This window comes from Musca domestica, unplaced genomic scaffold (genome assembly GCF_030504385.1).
Source record: "Musca domestica strain aabys unplaced genomic scaffold, Musca_domestica.polishedcontigs.V.1.1 29, whole genome shotgun sequence".
Taxonomy (NCBI): domain Eukaryota; kingdom Metazoa; phylum Arthropoda; class Insecta; order Diptera; family Muscidae; genus Musca; species Musca domestica.
The window spans coordinates 4,447,242-4,468,278 of record NW_026712296.1 but is presented as its reverse complement, the minus strand read 5'-3'; the positions used below and the strand labels follow the sequence as shown (position 1 = coordinate 4,468,278).

The window sequence follows — 21,037 nt, the reverse complement described above, 5'->3', positions numbered from 1 at the left end:
TCATCTTTAAAACCTTTCCCTAAAGTATTAAACTCTGAATAATTAGAGCCATCTATGTATCCATCAACTTCATATCTATACTCAACTTATAACGTACTAAATTTCCTCTAAATGTTTTATATTATTTCTTGCCTAGCTTTTCCATAAAAATCTTACTTAGTTCCTTATAATACACGACATACGAATTGTTTCAAATCCGAATATCTTATTATCTTCAACATAAAAAAAAAAACAATCAGTCTCTACTTACAATTCGTTCCATGAAGTTCTTCCATTTTTTGCTTGTGCTATACATCTGGAAATCATTGAAAAACACCGGACCCGAAGAAGTGGGAGGTAGATCCGGTAATACTGAATCCAAATTGAATACAATGCGACATTTTTCAATTAAGGCCTTCATAACGGGCATAAGGAATGAATATTGTTCGGGATTGCCAACTGAAAACAAAAGTATAAAATACTCGTTTTAGCGACATTTAATGCTAATAGAATTATTTTAGCTTACCCTCAATGGCTATATCCAGCGCTTTATTAATAGAGAATAACAAATAGGCCAGTTCATTAGGATTGGCCGCATTGCGACTTTGTAGTGTGGCATGTAATTTTGCCGTTGCCATTGCCACAACACCCGGATTGGGATGATGGGAACATTTCAAAAGTAAACCCAAACATAAACGTATCATATCCGACCAATCATCTGATGAATCAGATTGGAATATCATTAAGGCATCCAACAGGGCCAGAACTCCGTCCAGAAGCTTGGTGGAGCATTTTTTCGATTCATCTTCATTGGAGCCCAAAACCACCAAGTCATAAACCATGCGTAGGATGTGAGAGGCATTCTGAAAAAAAATATATATTTTTATTTGGCTACCAAATAGAAAAATTCTCGACCAACCTCTTGATTGATCAACGTTTGATTTCCATGTTCTGCCAAATCAAACAATGATGCCTGTACGGCCATTTCCAATATTCTTAAACGCAATGACAAATGCGAGGCCACTAATTCATTATTGAGGGCCAATAGATTGATACAACCCAGAACTTGACCTCTTTCCTTCCAACATTCGGGATCATCATTACCTACTCCCCTCCAAAATATGGTAAACAATGTGTTGGTCACCAAGTATACCAACTGCTCTTCGCTATCAACATCTGCTTCAGAGGAAAATTCCAAATTACTTTCAATCGAATCCGTTTTTCTGGCTCCAGCTTTTGCAGATTGTGATGAGCTATCCGAACTCATGGATTCCGTGCGTTGTTTGCTGAGGTCCATTGATATGGTGTCTACTGTATCAGCACTTGTGGTGGTGCTTGTTTGATGTGTCAATGACTCGAAAGTATCTTGCAAATCATGGGTGGTTTGTCTGATAACAGAAAAGACAGAGCTAACATTTTCCACTACCACACCCGAGACTGTATCGGCCAATTCCTTTATTTCACTTTCCAAAACATTGGCAGCCTCCGAAACACTGGCTTGTATCTCGTTGAGTATTAGACCACTTTCATTGCCATCTTGACCTTCCATTTGTTCAATTTGTTGTTCACAGAAGTTGATGAGGTCACCTTGATTGTCGAATTTATTCTCGTCCTCCAACAAAACATCCAGGTTAATGCCAAAACTCTTCCGTTTCTCTTCGTCTGGTTTGACATTTTCAATCGGCCGTCTTACGAGCAAACGGGCTATGGATTCCTGCCAGCCCGGTTGTTTGGCTATGGCCTGAGCAGAATTTTGTTTTGTAAAGGTACACTGCAACAGACGTTTTGCAACTTCCAATTTTACCGGCAGTTCACAACTACTGACATTGTGCACTAAAAATATGATGCCACAATAATCGATTTCCGTACTTAACATTTCATCCAATAAATGAAATAGGATGGTGGAACTCAGCACCATAGGTATGGTGTAGGAGAATAGCCCAGGAAACAGCGAGGCGTCTGTGGTGGGATCATGTAAACGCATAATTTGCTTATATTTCGGGTGGACACGAGAGGTGGACAATATGCTGCTTATAAACTATGGGAAATGAAATTTATTTAAGAATTTAAGTTACAAAAATTGAATGAAAGAAGTTCAACTAACCCTTATGGCAGCTTCCTGCAATTCACAGCTGTAGTTTTTATCTATGAAATAATTGTAAATCAAATTGGCCGCCTGAGGCTCATGTAGCAACAGGATCAATTGATCACGACAATTTTTACCCTTTATGTGCATATTCATTATTTCCAAAAACTCAATAAGTACATGGTCCTGCTTGACAGATGCCAAGAATGCTATTATTGTTCCAATCTCCTTGATGTTAATATCCTTTTGCAAATAGAATCGAACAATTCCGAACAAGGTTGAACGAATGGTCTTTGCATCTTCGGGCGTTATATTTTCCGGCGTGCCATAATATTGACGAATTGTGTCCAGGAAAAATTGTATTCCAAATTTTTTGCGAAAATATTTGCGATCGTTTTTAATCATTGCTCCCAAGTATTGCACATGACCCAGTGTTATTTGGAAGGGCATACGAACCCAAATATCAAAATTGAAGGCTATAGAGGTATAGAGCTCTTCCAAGAGGGCTCCATTGGCCTGCCCTGTTGAGGTTTTGTGACCCTGCAACGATTCCATAAACAAGTGTGTGGCCATCAAGGCATTAACATCAAACATTTTCGCTGGACATTTTTGCAGCATCATGCCCACAATCGACAAACATTCCGAATGCAACAAATTCTCCTGATTGTTGTCATGTTCGTGTGTCAGGTAACGAATGAAACACATAAAGCTGGCCAAGGGGAATTGTATCATTTTCCATTCGGTATAAGAATTGGTAGACAAGATTTCCCAATCAGCAAATTCCTCGGCCATTGGTGTTTTCAGCGATTCTCCAGACTCCAGGGCTTCCGTATCGGTTGTGCTAAGTGAAAAATCATCATTGTTTTCCTTGATTATGCGATGCAATATGGGCAATATGGCCTGAACTCCGCCCACACTATTAATGGTATCTTGTATTTTGACAATGGCACAATGTTGGGCCTGTACCAAACCCATGTATTTTCCAGTTGGTATTAAATCCAAGCAGGTGCTATGCGAATAGGCTCCGGGAGCATAGCAAAACACAAAACGTGATGTCAACTCCAACAGATCATTGTCTTGAGAAAATATCGAAGAAAAATTAATGCCAGCATCAAAAACGGTCTTAAGACTGGTGGTGGGTTCGGCCAGCAAAACACCACCCACCTGACCGCCAAGACATTGTTGTTCACCAAACACAGTTTCCTGCATGCCCACAGGGAAATTCTTAACATTCGGATCATATGAGGTGGATTGTGATCTGAGCGGTAGGGTAAAGTAATTGGAAACCTGTAACAAAAAGAAAAAAAAATTAGAATGCAAAAACATAGCAAGGTGTGAATGTATGACACAGGAAAACGCTTTTATCTATGCATACCCTGTATGTACAACTTACATTAGACGACAATGTCTTCTCCAACAGGCTGGGCAGCATGCTGCGATAACCTTGATTGGTATCTTGTGACGATGATCTTGGCAAACTTCCACTGTTTGCATTTGTAGCTGAGACCGCATTTGACGCCGGCGTTTTTATTTCTTGCAATGCCGATCCCACCGAACAGTACAAAAAAGGCTTCAGGGAATGACATGACAAATAAATTCCATTATTATTTATTTTATTTTTTGTTAAACAAGTTTCTATTGTTGTTTTGCTGTCTTACCTCATTTATGGCCGCCACTTTCAGTGTTGCACTTATTTTCTGCACAAAATCAATGAAAACATTTATTTGGCTATAGGAGAAAGGCCTTTTTGGTGGTGTAATGGCTACAGTTACATAATGCCATTGACCGTCCAGCAGAGTTGTGGAAGCCACCGAAGAGGTCAAATATTCCCGTTTTGTAAGTGCAGCAACAACAATGTTGCCATTGTTTTGTATGAAAATTTCAAAACCTGTATTGCTGCCGGTACGCAAACTAAAAAGAAAATAAAGGAAGGGAAATGTTAAGGTAAGGAGGATGCTGTCATTTGGATATAGTTAATGTGGCTTGAGTAATAGGAATTTTTTTTGCAAGAAGTGTTCAGCGACATTTGAATAAACTATAGAAATTAGTTGCGTGTTGAACCGACCATTATGTGAGGAAAAAAACCAAATTGACAAAGCAAAATATTTTTTGGTTTTGCTGCAGATATTTTTGTTAAAAATAAAAACAATATTTTATTTAGGAACTGGGAAATCCACACGAGGTTAGGTTAGGTTAAACGACGTGCGGTTGCCGTTTGATAACCGCTCTACTCGGAGACCAGCTGGTCCATTATCGTAATCCTAAATGAAGAAAGTGAAAGAACGAAAGATTGGTGGAAAAAGTGAAGATATTATTGATAGGAAATAGAGTCATAAGGGTAATTCACGGTAAGAAATTTTTCCGTGTCGTCTTTAGCCACTTAAGTCTTCTGGTTAATTGGAGAATTAGAATTAGGGTCAGTGTTAGAGAACGATGATAAATCATGTGACACTTGTCCCCCCACCAACCTGTGTCTCACTTTAATGAGTGCTGGAAAGTGGCAAACCAAATGCTCGATCGTCTCAATTTCTTCTTCGTCTTGACATATTCAGGTTTCGACAAGGAAAGTAGCGACTTTGTTCTCTTCTCAGAGAGTATGAGCAATTTTTTTTTTTTTTTGAGATGCTACATCACTTTTCGTCCAGCCATTTTTGTTGAATTCTCTCAGAGTAGTATGTATAAATTACCTGAAAGAAGTGGCACAGGGGTGGTTTGACAGAGTTTTCAACTTCAATGATAGCTGATTCGGACCCTAGCCTAGCCAATTCGACTGCAGTCTCATTGACTGGAATATTGTAATGATCAGAAACCCAACAGAGCTTGATGGATACCCCAGTGCTTTCCAAGAATCTCCTGCAATCCAAAACAGACTTAGATATAATGGCGGAGGAGTTTAAAGCTTTCAGCGCCGCTTGGCTATTGACATATATAGTCATCGGACCGCTAACATCGTTGTTCCTCGTGACCAATAGGTCTATGACTTTTTGATCGCAAAGATTTCCACCTAGGACACGCTACAGTTGTTTCCCAGCTTGTAGGATTCGCGAACATTAAGAGGGTCACAAAATACTCCAGCTCCCGTTCCGCATTCCATCTTTGAACCGTCAGTATAAACAGCTATGTCGCGGATAGGTGAATTGCGACTGGCGTCCCTGTCAAGTATGTGGATGTCAGGTGGGTCAAAGCTCAACCGTGCTGAAATATAACTTGTGTTGGCTTCCACTCCCTACACGCCCTAAGATCGCAAAATGTCCAAAGGATTGACTGCGCCATTGGTTTAGTTCTCTGAGTCGAAGAGCACACCTAATTGCCTGTTCCTGTACGTGTCTGCTTAGTGGTCTTAAGCACAACATGGTATCCAGCGCAGCTTGAGGTGTGCTCTTGAAGGCACCCGTTATTAGTAGGGATGCGGCTCTTTGAACTTTGTCAATGTGACTTTTTTCAAGGAATGCCACCCGGCTAGAGCTCCATAGGACAGGATGGGGCGAAAAATTGACTCATACACCCATTTAATTATGAGTGGTCTGAGGTCCCAGCTTCTACCTATGGAGTAATAGCAAGAATAGTGTGCAATCAAGCCTCTCTTTGCTCGTTCCTCGGTGTTCCTCTTCCAACTAAGTTGGCGGTCGAGGATAGTGCGGAGGTATTTGGTTTCAGAGGAGATGTTTAGCGTGACCCCATCTACCCACACTAGCAAGAGCCCGCTACATCGTTAGCGTTGAAGCCCTTATTAATTGGTCAACATATTTCAAAATTCTAGCTCCTATCAGTCGTACAATTTTAACTTTAAGAACTTTTCGTGTCCTTAAAGTACAAAAATTCCCTCTTATTTTGAACCTTACGCTCTTATCAATAGTTCCATAATACCATCACGACTGATTTTCTGGCAGAATTTCATAGTTTTAGCTCTCAGCAATTGTTTATAATCTTTTCTCAAAACAATTTTTTGCCAATTTTCCAAAACAAATCTCGCCTTTTCTCGCTTCAAATGTTTAATAACTATGTTGTAACATATCGTACCTTCTCATACCCTATAGTAGGAATTTAAAAGTAAAAAAAAAAAAACAGTAAGTTCGGCCGGGCTTAACTTTGAATACCTTCCCCCATTTGCAACGAATTTTGAAATTTTCCAAAAAATAAAATCCGTTAAAAATTCTGTTAAAATCTCAAAAATTCCGAATATCGCCGTTATATTGGGGTCTAAACGAAGATGTGGACCTGCATAGGCAACCTTTGTCATAAGCCATTACAATATTTAAATTCGAAACTTGAAAAAAATCCTGTGAATATTGCTGCAAAAATCATCAAAATACCGAATATAGGGAGGTACCGTTACATACGTGCATATACATGTCTTCGCAGGCTGTAGTACTTATTACGAACTTCAAATACGAAATTTCAAACAATTTCGGTGAATATTGTATCTAAAATCATCAAAATACCGAATATAGGGAGGTACGGTTATATGAAGACGTGGGTCTGCATACGCAATGTTTTGACACAGGTTGTAGTAACCATTACGAATTCCAAATACGAAATTTGAAACAACTCCGGTGAATATTGTGCCTGAAATCCTCATTATATTATATATTGTATGTGGGGCATACGATATCGTGGACCAATATTGACATTTCCCTTCTAGGGTGTAAAGTGCTAAGAAAGAACTTCTAGTATGGATTTTTCGACAATTTCATTGAAAAATGTAGCTAAAATCTTCAAAATACCGAATATAGGGAGATATATACAAAATACTTTTCCAGGAATAAAGGAAGGACAATTTTTTTGAAAAAAAAAAAATACCGAATATCATTGGTACCGTTATAGGGGGCTACATGATATGGTTCAAAGATATAGCCCATCTTCGAACTTGACCTGCCTGCAGACAAAAGATTCTTTATTCGTTTTGACTCTAGCGTGATTACAACGGACGGAAGGACGGACTGGTCTAAATCGTCTCAGAATTTTACGCTGATCAAGGTCTAAAACTGTTATTTCGATGAGTTACAAACGGAATGACGAACTTAATACATATACCCTCCTACTATGTAGGGTAAAAAAACTGCTTTATATGAAACCTTCTCACTAAAAGTGACAATACTTTTCGTACCCTATGTGCGTGGACTTCCAAAAATTGCATCTTATCTTAAATGTTTTCATAAAGAGTGACACTCATGTGTAATGTAAATGTCTTAGATATAACTGCTTGCTTAATAATAATGCCGTACCATTTTTTGTCAAATAGTTCTTTCCGTTTTCTTAAAATATGAACTTCCAAGAAACAGGACTATTTCGTTTTGCAGCAAAAATTGGGCAAATTCTCAAAGAGATTTTATTTAGAAAATAATAAATTAATGATAATATATGCTCTGTTCCAGTACCTGCAAGAATCTACTAGTTTTGAAATGTTCTTCGATATCATAAAGGGAAATCGGTTACCGTAGTAAAAACTTTTACATTCTAGCAGTTTTGGAACAAACAAATATTCTGTATCAAAGATATAAATAACTCAACTCATCAATATTACTTAACTTACTTTAGTAGCATACGCCGACATTCCTGACGTGGTTGTTGTTGGTCATCTGTCTTGGCATCAATATTCAATTTAGAATTTGATTTTTTAAAATTACTATCGAGACGTAATAAAATATGAAATATGAAACCGTAAGCACCAGACATAGACCAATTTTTTATATCGGTAACAACAATTCCATCTCCAGGTTCACAGAAATTAAAATATTGGGAACACAAATTTGTGCTTGTCAACGATTGTAACGAGACGCTAACCAAAGTCTAGAAGGAGAGTAAAATAAAATTTTATTACTGATAGAAAAATATAATACATAGAAATAATTTGATGTGCCATACCTGTAATAATTGTTTATGATGTGGAAATTGACTTTCTTTGCGTAATAGACTAAAAATACTTTTCAATTCGATGGGTATAATACTGAGTTTACTCAACTCTTCAATTAATTTAATGTAATTCTGTATACATTGATCGGAGAGCTTGTCTGAATGTTGCAAGCATTGGCATATACTTTTGATAATTCGGGTCTCACAAGCAATGGTTTTTCTGTAACGGAAATATTTATTAAATTCGTTTCGTTTACAATACTCGGCATTTTTAATTTCAAAACTTACGTTCCATAATTGTCGGTACAAGCTTTAAGTATTTTATGGCTCAAAAATGCCTGTTCTCTGGCATCCATTTGCGGTAGCCACTCAATAAGTTTTGTCAATACTTCTGGCAATGTAAGCAGGCCTTTACCATCGTCATAGGCTAATTCAACACAGGCCTCCAATAGATCGGTGGCTGGTAAACCAACATCCATTAGACCCGTAAACAATTTACTAATTTTGTCATAATAACGTATTTGTTCAGTTATGCGTAACGAATTTCTGGTAATTGATGCCAAAGCTTTCATAACTTTTATTAAAAGTTGATTATAATCTAAATTCCATTCTGCTACAGCTTTGGGCATAGCTATTAAAATATCCACCAAATTAGTATCCTCAATGGCCTCACAAATAAACATTGATGTGGAGCCATCACATAAGAATACATTGATATTGTCTATAGATGCGTCTAAAGCATTAACATCGATTGTCTGATCATTATTGGGATCATTGTCATCGGGAGCTATATTGAAGGTATCACCGGCATTCTTTTGGAAATTGTCCGTTTTTAAAAGTTCCTCCAAAACATCACAGTATAGCTTAATAAGGGTAACTAAATCTATTTGGCGCTGCAAAGGTAATAATGAATAAGTTGAATGTCTACAGGGTGAGATGAAAAAACTGCAATCAACTTCAGACTGCTGTCATTTCAGAGCCACTCGTCCGACAGCTGTTAAAATTATTCCAGTCACAGCTCATTATATTGTTTACATGGGTACAAAAGCATTTTGGTGAGAATTTTCCACAAAAAGATGGAATTAAAGCGTAATAGCGTGATTTCTTTATATTTGGCTAGAGAACCACAAGTGGTTATCGTTAGAGCACTCCAGCATTTAAGTGTGAATAACTCTTTTGTGTCTCGTACCATTGCTCGTTACCGTGATACTGGTAGTGTAGCCCGACGTCAAGGAAGTGGACGGAAGAAAAAACAAAATCAGTATAAATGGTTCGAAAAGTAAAGAAGCGACTTGATCAAAACCCGCGTCGCAGTGGCCGAAAAATGGTTCCTGAGCTGAACATATCGCAATATTCCATTCGGCAAATATTGAAAAATTAGCTCGGGGTAAAATCATTGAAATACACTTACACCGCAACAGATAGAAAGTAGACTTTCGGTTGGCCACCAGAACTCAAGCGCCGGCCATGGTGATGGTGTGGTCCGCCATAAAAGCCGATGATCGCTCTCCGCTCGTATTAATCGACAGTGGCATCAGAATAAATGCCAAATATTATCGCGAAATTATTCTGGAGGGTGTATTAAAACCTTGGGCATGCAAACATTTTGGCCGCACACCTTGGACATTCCAACAGGACTCAGCACGCGCCACCCAAGAATAGTTACAAAATGAGCCTCCTCGCTTCATTTCCAGCGCACAATGTCCACCAAAATCTCCGGATACCAATCCGTTGGACTATTGTGTTTGGAAAGCAAGGTTGGCACTAAAAAATACCAATGTGCCGATCACCTCAAGCATGCGCTTCGCCGGGAATGGGCCAAAATACCGCAGAGCTAAATTCGGGCAGTGCGTGCCGTTTGAAGGCCATAATTCGTGCCAAAGGTGACAAATTCGAACAAATATAAACTTATTGTAAAATTTGCGACATTGTTTGCTTTCATTCAATAAAATTTAAAAAAAATGATGCCAAAATGATGGCGTTTGACTTTGTTGCAGTTTTTTTTTATCTCACCCTGTGTTGTTGAAATCAATAACTTACTTCTTCCGGACTAGATTTTTGTAAAACAATGACCATTAGAGCACAGCATCTTAGAGTAATAGTTCGTAAGCTATTTGACGTTTCCCATTGGGAAAGAATTTTCATTAAAACCGATACGGTAGCCGGACAAATGGCACGCATGCCATTGCGCTAAAGGATTCAAAGAAGAAAAAAAATTAGATTAAACACAAAATAAAATAATTGTACGAGTGACAAACAAACAAAATATGTATTTTGTAGACAAAATAACATTTATACCAATTAGACATGTTTTTTTATTTCTAAATAATTCAAATATCTTGAAAAAGTAGAAGGATAGCACATAACTACTCACCAAATTATCACAGATTGTATAACCATCACCAGATTTTTTAAGATAATTTGTATTTGTTATAGAGGCTAATGTTTTCTGTAACATTTATGTGGTAGTGGTGGTGGAGGTGATTTATATGTAAGACAAAAAACAATTAGAAAGATTATATACACCGACACCGGGGTTTGTTTTTGTAAATGTTTATGTTGTCATTGTTAGGAAACATTATGGAAAGGGTTATATAGAATTATAGATTGTATGGACATGTAAATGCAAATGTATAAAAAAACATATATTAGAAAAAAATAATAAAAAAATAATAAAAAAAAATTGTCCTCTGGTAAAATTAGCTTACCTGCGATCCACAAATTATTGCACCTAATGTATGTATTAATGATTCTCCAATATCGGGAAAATTTGTTATATCATTTTGTTGAAAACAATCTATGGAATAGTAAGAGAACAACATGCATTAGATTAAAAGAATCAATTTGATTTCAGAAACATTACAAAGATCAGCTTTCCTTATGGATCCACAGCGAACATTAGTAAGAATGAGGGATTTGTTATACTACGAGCTGAGAATTGTCGGAAAATTGCAATAACATAATTTACTACTTACCATAAATAAACGGTATAATTTCGACATGTACCATATGGGGTTTATACGACAATTTTCTATAATCAGCAAAACTATTGCGTAAAAAGCTACGCCATGTCAAGTACGGATCATACATAACCTCCAGGAATCGTGAAAAGCTACGAAACAAATGTCCAACTTCTGGGGATGCATGTTTCTGTTCAATGCACTGAAAGAGAAATTGAAAATATATTCCTCATGTAATAAGTAAAACTAGAACATGTAAAAAAGCTTTGAATACCCTCCACCATTTGGAACAAATTTGGCAATTTTCAAAAAAAAAAAGTAAATAAATAAATAAGTAAATAAAGTCCATTAAAATCTTATTTTATATTATATTATGGTCTATATGACGACGTGGGCCTGCATAGGCAACTTGAAAAAAAAAATCTGTGAATAATGTAGCTAAAATCATCAAAATACCGAATTATAGGGAGGTACCATTATATGGGGGCTATTACAAAACTTGGACCTGCACAGACAATTTTCTGTCATAGGCTGTAGTATCCATTACGAACATCAAATACCGAATTTGAAACAATTCCGGTGAATAATGTCGCTAAAATCGTCAAAATACCGAATATCGGGAGGTACCGTTATATGGAGGGCTATACGAAGACGTGGACCAGCACAGATAATTTTCTATAAGAGAGAACCTCTAGACCAAGCGGGTCTGAATATCATTCATACTGATGCAGTCGCAAACGTAGTTAACAATTAGTATGAATGCCATCCTCGGAGTCCACCTCCATCCATTGCAGCTGAAGAACGTCTGCTGCTTAAGCAAATCAGGGTAGTTTTGGCTTAACTACGTTTAGGATGGTGCAGCCATCTCAATTTATATTGGGTTCGAATTGACGAATATGTGCGGAACGCCTGCCCAGAGTGCGATTCAAGCCGGCACAATGCGCTACATATATTCAATTGTCCAACCAAGCCTACCCAACTCCGTCCGGAGGATCTCTGGCTACAGCCCACAAAGGTAGCAGAATTCCTAAAACCTGGACATCGAAGAAGAACCAGATTATCAGTCTATAAACAACAGAACATATATTTCACTTTTCGAGGATCCAGCGGCAAGACGACATCGCGCCAGCATCGATATCACTCGCGATGACACAGCCACTTTTTCCAATGGAATTATCTAAAAATCCACACAAGGAGTTCCTTGTGAGTACTTTACACGCAGACATAGATTTGTCTTTATAGGTCCACAATATCGTATATCCCCCCATACATCGGCCCCTTCCTATATTCGATATTTTAAAGATTTTAAAAGAATTTTTAATGGATTTTATTTTATTTTTTTTTTTTTTTGAAAATTTTCTAATTCGTTCCAAATGGTGGAGGGTATTCAAAGTTCGGCCCGGCCGAACTTACTGCTTGTTTACTTGTTTTTTTTTTGAAAAATATTGGAAAGAATATTAGAGTTTCGTGACAAATTCGCAATAGAAAAAAGGAAAATTGGGATACGGATGTTTGATCGAAATTCTGAAAATAGTCGGATGTTTGATCCGAAATTCGGAAAATTTTCGGATGTTTGATCCTAAATTAGGAAAGATATGAATATTTTCGATAGTTTTATCCGAAAATCAGAATACGTTGACTAATTTTTTCGAAATTCGGAAAGTTATCGAAAAAAGTCTAATATTGTCGGAAAATTTCGGATGATTGATCCTAAATTTGGAAAAAATATGAAAAATGCCGATAGTTTTACCCGAAAATCGGTAAAAATTGACTAATTTGTTCGAAATTCGGAAAGTTATCGAAAAACGGTCTAATATTGTCGGAAGATTTGTCCGAAAATCGGAAAGTTTTCGGATGTTTGATCCTAAATTCGGAAAAAAAAATATGAAAATTGTCGATAGTTTTATCCGAAAATCGGTAAAAATTGACTAATTCGTTCGAAATTCGGAAAGTTATCGAATAAAGTCCAATATGGTGGGAAGATTTGTCCGAAAATCGGAAAATTTTCGGATGATTGATCCTAAATTCGGAAAAAATATGAATATTTTCGATAGTTTTAACAGGAAATCGGAAAAAGTAGACTAATTTTTCCAAATTCGGAAAGTTAACGAAAAAAAGTCTAATATTGTGGGAAGATTTGTGTGAAAATCGGAAATATTTCGGATGTTTGATCCTAAATATGGAAAAAATATGAATATTTTCGATCGGAAAAAGTAGACTAATTTTTTCCAAATTCGGAAAGTTATCGAAAAAAATGTAATATTGTCGGGAGATTTGTCCGAAAATCTTTTGATGTTCGTTTGTATGAAACTTCCCATACTTCCAGGAGTGTGTTGCAATGCCGCATCTAAATAATAAAAATAATTTACACTATTAAATATTTTAAACATTACACTTTTGCACATACATTTTAAAGGAACCTAATTTACTGCATACGTGCTCCGTAGAAATGCTGAAAAACTGAGCATAAATAAAAAATCCAAATAACAAGAGTCCTCGGAAAAATGTTAGCTGGGCACATACTTTTTTCTTACGCACGCGCAACCGTTTTGCTAGAAGCCTAATAGAGACTAGGCCACTATTGAAGTAAAGTTCTCAAAGTCATGATGTTTTTGAAGGGGTACTACAAAATAGTAAAACATTTCTCAATTGATACGATGGTTCAAAAAGGCGAGCTGTTTAAACATTTCTGGTCGATACTGATTATGGGGCCTAAAGAGAGGTATTTTCTATACAGTTAAAATCTAAACTGCACACCAAAAGCAAATTTGCTTTTGGCACAGTTACTTCTATAATTTAATAATAACAATATTTAAACTTGGGAAAATTTGTATACTTTCAAGCGATAACAAAATTTTAAGGATGATTACTAAATTACAAGCCATTTTTTTTATAATTTAGCTCAGAATATTATTACGTATTTTAATGAAAAGATCTTTATTTTTGGAAGAATTTATTCGTTTTATTGGTGAATGTTAATGAAGGCCTTGATTCGAAGCTTGTAATGTTTATTAACGGCAAACTGCATTTGTATCATATAATCGTTTTTGGGAAAGGGAATCATTTTAAACATATCTCCATTCAATACCAAATCATTAACGATAACATCATCCTGATAGAAGAAAATAAAAGTCAAGTTAAAATTTCAACAAAAAAAACTGATAGCCGAGCATTGACTTACAACAATGGGACAAGTATGATTAACATTCGTATAGGGCCTAATTTCTTCAAAAACCGCCTTCCAAAATGGAACGCCATTGGAGTTTTCCAGAAAGCGACAAAAATCCAGAGTATTGTTGAAAAGAAACGGTTTGTAACCGTTGCTTTTTGCAAAAAGTTGATAGTGGGCCTAAAAGAGGTGTTGTTGACATTTTTAAAATAAATATTCATAGTTTTAGGATTTCTTTCTTTGTATCAAACTTACTGTGATATTGTTAATCAGCAATTGATGCAACTGAACATGTAAGTTAAGGCGAACGGTGTTTCGTGATACCGCCTTTAGACCACACTTTCTTATTGTTAGGAAGGATTTGTCAAATTCTTCACATTTGAAATTAGAAAATTTTATTTTAAACGATTGCGTTTGCTGTACTCTGTTCGCAAACAAAATGACAACACTTAACAAAAGCAGTTTCAAATATTTCATGGTTGTTTTAAGAATGGACAAACTTTCGACCGTATTTGGTTTATTTTAATAAACAAATACTTTATTTTTATAGCTCGCACTTGTGCTATTATAAATAATTACCAAAATTATATTTGCACTTAGCAAAGTGCGATCACAATCAGTAATATAATATGAAAACAAAACATTGTAAAACGGAGTCAACCAACCTAAATTTTAGCAAATGTATAAAATCATTGCTTAAACCAAACTCTGGGAGTAAAGTTTGCACAAAGAAAATATAATATTAAGTTTAACTAAGAAATATTTTTAATCTGGACTGAATTGAAATAAAGTGTTTCGCACTATTTGCACAGTGGTAAGCAAAAAAAAATTATTTTCTAAAGGGAGATTTTTAAGAGCTATGGGAAAGTTTTTAGAGAAACCCAGTAAGAAAAAGTCAAAAGTCGGACTGGGCCGACTATATTATACCCTACACCACTATGCATATTAAGTAGAGCTCCCGTAACCACCTATCAACATTTGGCTTTAGAGCAGTTATAGTTTTTTTTTTCAGATGGAACTAATATAAGCGAGACGGGAGGTTTTGACGGAGACATTGTAATCATTTATACCAAATAACATTGCTATAGAGTACATGATATCACTTTGAGAATGATTATATTAAAAAAATATATATCGGAGCCGAGTACCACAATATGAAAATGTGCGTCCCAAAATTCACTCCATTTGGGCTGATATTAGCCATTATTTGCACAATAAAACTTAAATCGGATTAAGGATATATATGGGAGCTATATCCAAATCATAGTCGATCTCAATAAATTTTGGCAAAGGTATTTTCGAGCTCTATAAGATATCTGATACCAAATATCATTGTTGTCGAATGCATATTATGAATGTGAGGGACACAAACACCAACTCGGCTTAAATTTAAATTTGTTGTACTTTCTTCTAAACTGAATTCGTCGGATGTACCAAATTTCAGGACATCCGGACTGATATTGGCCATTTGATGCACAATGAACCAGAAATCGGTTGAAGCTATATCCAAGTCTGAACCGATCTTGATCAAATTTGGCAGAGGTATTTCGGGGCCATTATTTGCACAATCAAACTGAAATCGGATTAAGGATATATATAGACAATTTTCTACTACGAGGATTGTTAGCTATTGCGAGTCTTAAATACCAAAATTGAAACAATTCCGTTGAAAATTGTGGCTGAATCGAAATACCGAATGTCGGTGGGTATCGAAATATTGAAGTCTGGGACCAATAAGGACAAGATTTTAATCCGGCTATAGAACCCATTATGAACAAATACCGAAAACGAATCCGATAGAAAATGTGCCCTAAATCGTTAAAATACCGAATATCTGCATGTACGGTTATATGGGGGCATAAGGAAAACATTACACATGCTGTGTGAAACTACATATGATGCAATTTAATCTTTTGCATTTTGGACAAAAAACTTGGATATCATCTCACTATTCGCATTTACGTTACGATTCGCAGCATCTTTACTTCGTACTTCTAGTACGGTCCAACTTTGTCCGTGTTCCAGGCGGAAATCTTTGCGGTCAAAAAAGCCATTGGTCACGTGGAACATGGTTAGTCCGGTGAATTTATACGTCAATAGCCAAGCTGCACTGAAAGCTTTAAACCCCTCCACCATTAAGTCTAAGGCTGTTTTGAGTTGCAGGAGATCCTTGGAAGTCCATCAAGCTCTGTTGGGTTACATTATTCCAGGCAACGAGACTAAAGTCGAATTGGCTAGGCTAGGGTCCGAACTAGCTACCATTGAAGAACTAGGTCAAACCACACCTGTGCTACTTCTTCCAGGTAATTCATAGACACTACTCTAAAAGAATTCAACAACAGTTTCTGGACGAAAGGGGATGTAGCATCTCCAAAAGAATCTAGCCCATACTCTCGGAGAAGAGTCGAAACCTGTGGTGGGTATCATCACAGGTCACTGCAAGGTGAGGGCAATGACCTCGAAATGGGACAGCGATGAGATTGACTAATGTAGAATCTGTCAAGACGAAGAAGAAATTGAGACGATCAAACATTTGCTCTGCCACTTTCCAGCACTCGTTAACGTGAGACACAGGTTGGCGGGGGAACAAGTGCAATGAAACAAGAAGACTTAAGTGCGAAAAGACGACACGGCAAAATTTCTAATCGTGGATTACCCTTACAACTCTATTTCCTATCAATAAAGTATCTTCACTTTTTCCACCAATCTTTCTTCTTACACTTTCTTCATTTAGGATGAACACAATGGACCAGTAGGTCTCCGATTGTAACGGTTAATAAATATTATTCCTTTGGTAGTTTTTTAATTCCTCTAGCTGATCTTCACTTCGAAATCGATGATGCCCCTGAACGCATTAGGCGCGCAATTCAATAATTTGCAAGCTTTGTTCGTTTGTAAGACAATTCATGGTTAAGTTATAGACAAAATTTAAGATGTTTGACAGAGAAACAAAAACCGAAACGTACGTGAGCTGTTTAAACCATTATATAATAAAAGTTGCTTTTCAAGCCGATTTGTTACTAAACATTAGGCCACAACTAACCTATCCTCCCCACATTGAGGTGTAGGGTATAACAAATTAATTGCCTAGAATTCGGTGTTTAAAAATGTTTAATAGAATGTATTCAATTAAATCGTATCATAATATCAATCACTTACCTGGTGATATACATGGGTAAGAATAGCAATTAAATTTGGCTTATATTCATATTTGATAACAGCCAAAATATTATCAAAATGCCGGCAAACAATTATTAAACAGTCGACCAGTATGGCAATTTGACGTATAGTTTCATCAGTGATTTCACCCTGTAAGCAACAACAAAAAAACCAAAAAGATAATGAGGTGAACTATAATAAATATCCATAGCGATGCATATGACCAACACACATCACGTGTTGATATTTTTCAAAACCAACAATACTTACATTTTGGCACGAATCACTGGCGACAATAATAAATTTACCAATAGCCGGCAACAGTTCGTCGGGTAAGCGCCCTAAATGTGGTCCCTGATCAGATTGAACTTCATACCAGTAGGGACAATCGGCTGCAGAGAAATCCAAAGGTAATTGACTTTGCCAAATGGAAACAAAACGTTCCATAAATTCACGAAAATATGATTCTTCATTCTAAGAAAGGGGGAAAGACAACATAAAAATTAACAGTCAAAGAGTTTAAGAGAATTGAGGTTGCATTGATTCAATTTCATAAGTAGATTATAGGCACATAGGCTGAGGGTGAAAAAAAAAACAATTGCAAATAGTATATTGTATGAATTGTATATTTTATTATTAGTTTGAAAACTCTAATGGCATGTGTGTTTCAAGCGAATCAAAATGTTTCTTGAAGTTGAAAATCTTTTCAAATAGCCGTGACATGTGTTTTGGTAGTTTAAAACAAACTAAAAATTATCAGTCGGTTTTGCCGACAGGTATATACCCTCAGCCAATGATCAATAATTAAAATATATTTTGACTTCTGTTATGACTACTCAAATTGTTGACCCTCTTTGGAGTAGGTTCCGAAGGAATGGGCCAATATTGTCCATTTCATATCGGACCCAAATATATTGTCTACTTCTTTCACTTTATATGAGATAGTGATCATTTTTAGAAAATGTTAATATGTGCATGAGGTACCCGATATATTGGATCGAGGTATTCCACATCCATTCTTGATCTAATACAGATGAAAATATTGCTATGGGCAATTAAATCCAATTTTATAAGAAATCATATATTACATATTCATCTCAGGTTTCTGGTTGAGAGAAATATTTCGATATAGCTTTCTTTTAACGCTTTGTTTTTCAAAATCTTGAACCCTTGTGGGGGATGTACCAGAAGGAATGGTCCTATCTCTATCATCTTTATCACATATCTTGCGTTGATGGAAATATTGAGAAGTACAAAATCTGAATGGTATTGGAATTTTGACCTTTGTGGGGGAGGTACCAGAAAGAGTGGACCGATATATCCCATTTTCACACCAGACCTTGGGTTAATAAAAATATTGTGATGTGTGTAATTTGAAGAGAACCAGATGATTATTTCGGATTTTATGATCGTTTTGGTTATTCAAAACTTTGAACCTTTGTGGGGGAGGTACCAGGAGGAATGATCTGAACTCTACCATCTTTATTACAGATCTTGCGTTGATGGAAATATTGATATGTACCAAGTCTGAATGGTATCGGATATTAATTTCGCATATTTAAACTTCATGGGTAGGCAAAATTTTGGCCCTTTGTGGCGAAGGTAGCAGAAGGAGTGGAGCGATATATTCCCTCTTCACACCAAACCTTGGGTTAAAAAAATATTTTTATATGTGTAATTTGGAGACAATCGGATACTTACATCACATTTTGTAAGAGTCATAATCATTCAAAATTTTGACCCTCTGCGGGGGAGCTACTTAATGGAGTGGACCGATATTGGCCATTATCGCACCTGACCTAGCACTGATGCAAATATTAGGATTCGCAAAGTTGGAGCAAAATCGGATTACGATTTCTCTTTCTGTGCAGTAAATTATTTTCTTTGAAAATGCTGACATTTTTTGTGGGAGATAACAGAAAGAGTGACACTCGGTCTAAGTTTGACAAGAATATTACGATGTACCAAGTTTGGATCAAATCGTATTCTCCGTTCGAGAGTTATCGTGCGCACAAGCCAGCCAGACAGAAGGACTGTCGGACATCGCTATATCGACTCCAAATGCTCTGAAACGGATTTGGTCCAAAGAGACCTAGGGAATAAAATTGTTATTTCGATGAGGCACGTTTTGGCCTATCAAATTATATGTGAAATTTAGATTTAATTCCCGAGCATTTGGGACAAATACCCGGCTACTCGAAACTGCTAACCCAATTCAATGTTCCCACTGTATATAGATGCTAAGAATCTCACCTATAAAACTAAATATAATCGCCAATCACCGTTCTGTGAAATAGAATATTTGTCCACTCCATCCTAATACACCAATCGCATTGTTATGATGAATTACAAGAAAAATAAGCGGTAGGGTGAATAGGGTTGGTTGTTCATTACAAAACTGTCCGGCAAACCCCTAACACCACCCACAAGTATACACCCACATATGCGGAGAACAACCTACACACAAACACATTAGCACACCCACACACCAACGCCAAGTAGACAATAAACACTCCCCCCTATTCATTGTAACTAATGTGGAGCCGGCACACAAGAAATGGTGGAACATGGGGGTAGTTATTCGCAGTTCCAGCATTGACATTATATAATCCTAAATCTGTGCACATCCCAATGCACTTCAATCGATTTCGGGCAATAAACCTCAAATTTGTTTATTTTTGTTGTAATTATCAACATCAACTGGAATGTTTATATTTTTGTGGCGGCCGCTGACGATGAGTAATACTTGCAGAATGTATTTCTTTTTATCTTTGTAGGACCATCCGAATGGTGCTGGCCTCAAGTATGACCGCTTGGAAATTCACATTACTAGACACATTTCTTAAAAAACAACGCCAAAACACGCCAACATTCCTTTTCCAATCTGACGGTATGCAGACACCACCACTTGGAAGATACTTACCTTCGTCGTGTACTGCACCCACAAATTGTAAATATCTTTTTTCTTATCCATATTTTCGCCACGCGCGAATCTGCATTAATAACGGATAAATGTTTGCTATTTTCTTAAGGTGGATAAAAATAACTTTGAATTATTTTTCTATTTTTTCATTGAGCCGTGTATTTTTTTTATTTTTGTTTACAAATGACCAGCCGTGAAAAAACTTTACCAAGAAACCTGATCAGCTGTTTGGCTGAGTTAACTGGAGATGCCAGATGGATTTGATGGCAAAAGGAAAGTGTAGGGTTGCCAAAGGTCTACTTTAAACGAACGAAAGAAGGTTCAAAGAGAATGTGAGAGAAGATAAATAATAACAGTCTAAAGGTGAGAATACATCAAACGCTTAACGTGCTTAAGTCGTCGGCTGCCTCCCTCTGCTAAAGAACAAAGGAGCTTTAGGTTGATTAGTTAATTTTTGCTTGTTCACCCTACGCTACAGGGTTGACAAAATTGAAAAATACAACTCCAAAGCTAGACATACTTATTTGATTATGGCATACAGCGTATGCAACAACTTATGTTTATACCGCGATTTTTTCACATTTGTATACTCTCCATAATAGTATGGAGGGCATATTAAGTTTGTCATTCTGTTAGCCTAAGACAGAAAATTGTCTGTACAGGTCCACGTCTTCGTAAAGCCTCCATATAACGGTGCCTCCCGATATTCGGTATTGTTATGATTTTAGCGACATTATTCATCGGAATAGTTTCAAATTTTGTATTTAATGTTCGTAGTGGATACTATAGCCTAAGACAGATAAGTGTCTCTGCAAGTTCACGTCTTCGTATAGCCCCCATATAATGGTACCTCCCGATATTCGGTATTTTGATTATTTTAGAGACATTATTCACCGGAATTGTTTAAA

General features: G+C 36.6%; 1 protein-coding gene across 2 annotated transcripts in view; it reads right to left on the bottom strand.

The window, feature by feature from the left end:
* Positions 1-20,355, bottom strand: part of LOC101896440 (neurobeachin-like protein 1) — a 147,832-nt gene extending 127,477 nt beyond the window's left edge. The window contains exons 1-16 of one of the 2 annotated variants that reach the window (XM_005176695.4): positions 20,130-20,355; positions 17,477-17,680; positions 17,207-17,356; positions 10,894-11,080; positions 10,627-10,715; positions 10,293-10,367; positions 9,959-10,108; positions 8,207-8,811; positions 7,931-8,138; positions 7,599-7,855; positions 3,724-3,976; positions 3,459-3,635; positions 2,084-3,352; positions 899-2,017; positions 506-842; positions 251-438 (exon numbers count right to left, since the gene is read on the bottom strand). In XM_005176695.4, the coding sequence (XP_005176752.2) occupies positions 251-438; positions 506-842; positions 899-2,017; positions 2,084-3,352; positions 3,459-3,635; positions 3,724-3,976; positions 7,599-7,855; positions 7,931-8,138; positions 8,207-8,811; positions 9,959-10,108; positions 10,293-10,367; positions 10,627-10,715; positions 10,894-11,080; positions 17,207-17,356; positions 17,477-17,680; positions 20,130-20,180 (5,319 nt within the window). In that variant the 5' untranslated portion in view covers positions 20,181-20,355. The remainder of the gene's footprint in view (positions 1-250; positions 439-505; positions 843-898; positions 2,018-2,083; positions 3,353-3,458; positions 3,636-3,723; positions 3,977-7,598; positions 7,856-7,930; positions 8,139-8,206; positions 8,812-9,958; positions 10,109-10,292; positions 10,368-10,626; positions 10,716-10,893; positions 11,081-17,206; positions 17,357-17,476; positions 17,681-20,129) is intronic. The other variant, XM_011297952.3, reaches the window with a different exon arrangement.
* Between the last annotated feature and the right edge of the window lie 682 nt (positions 20,356-21,037).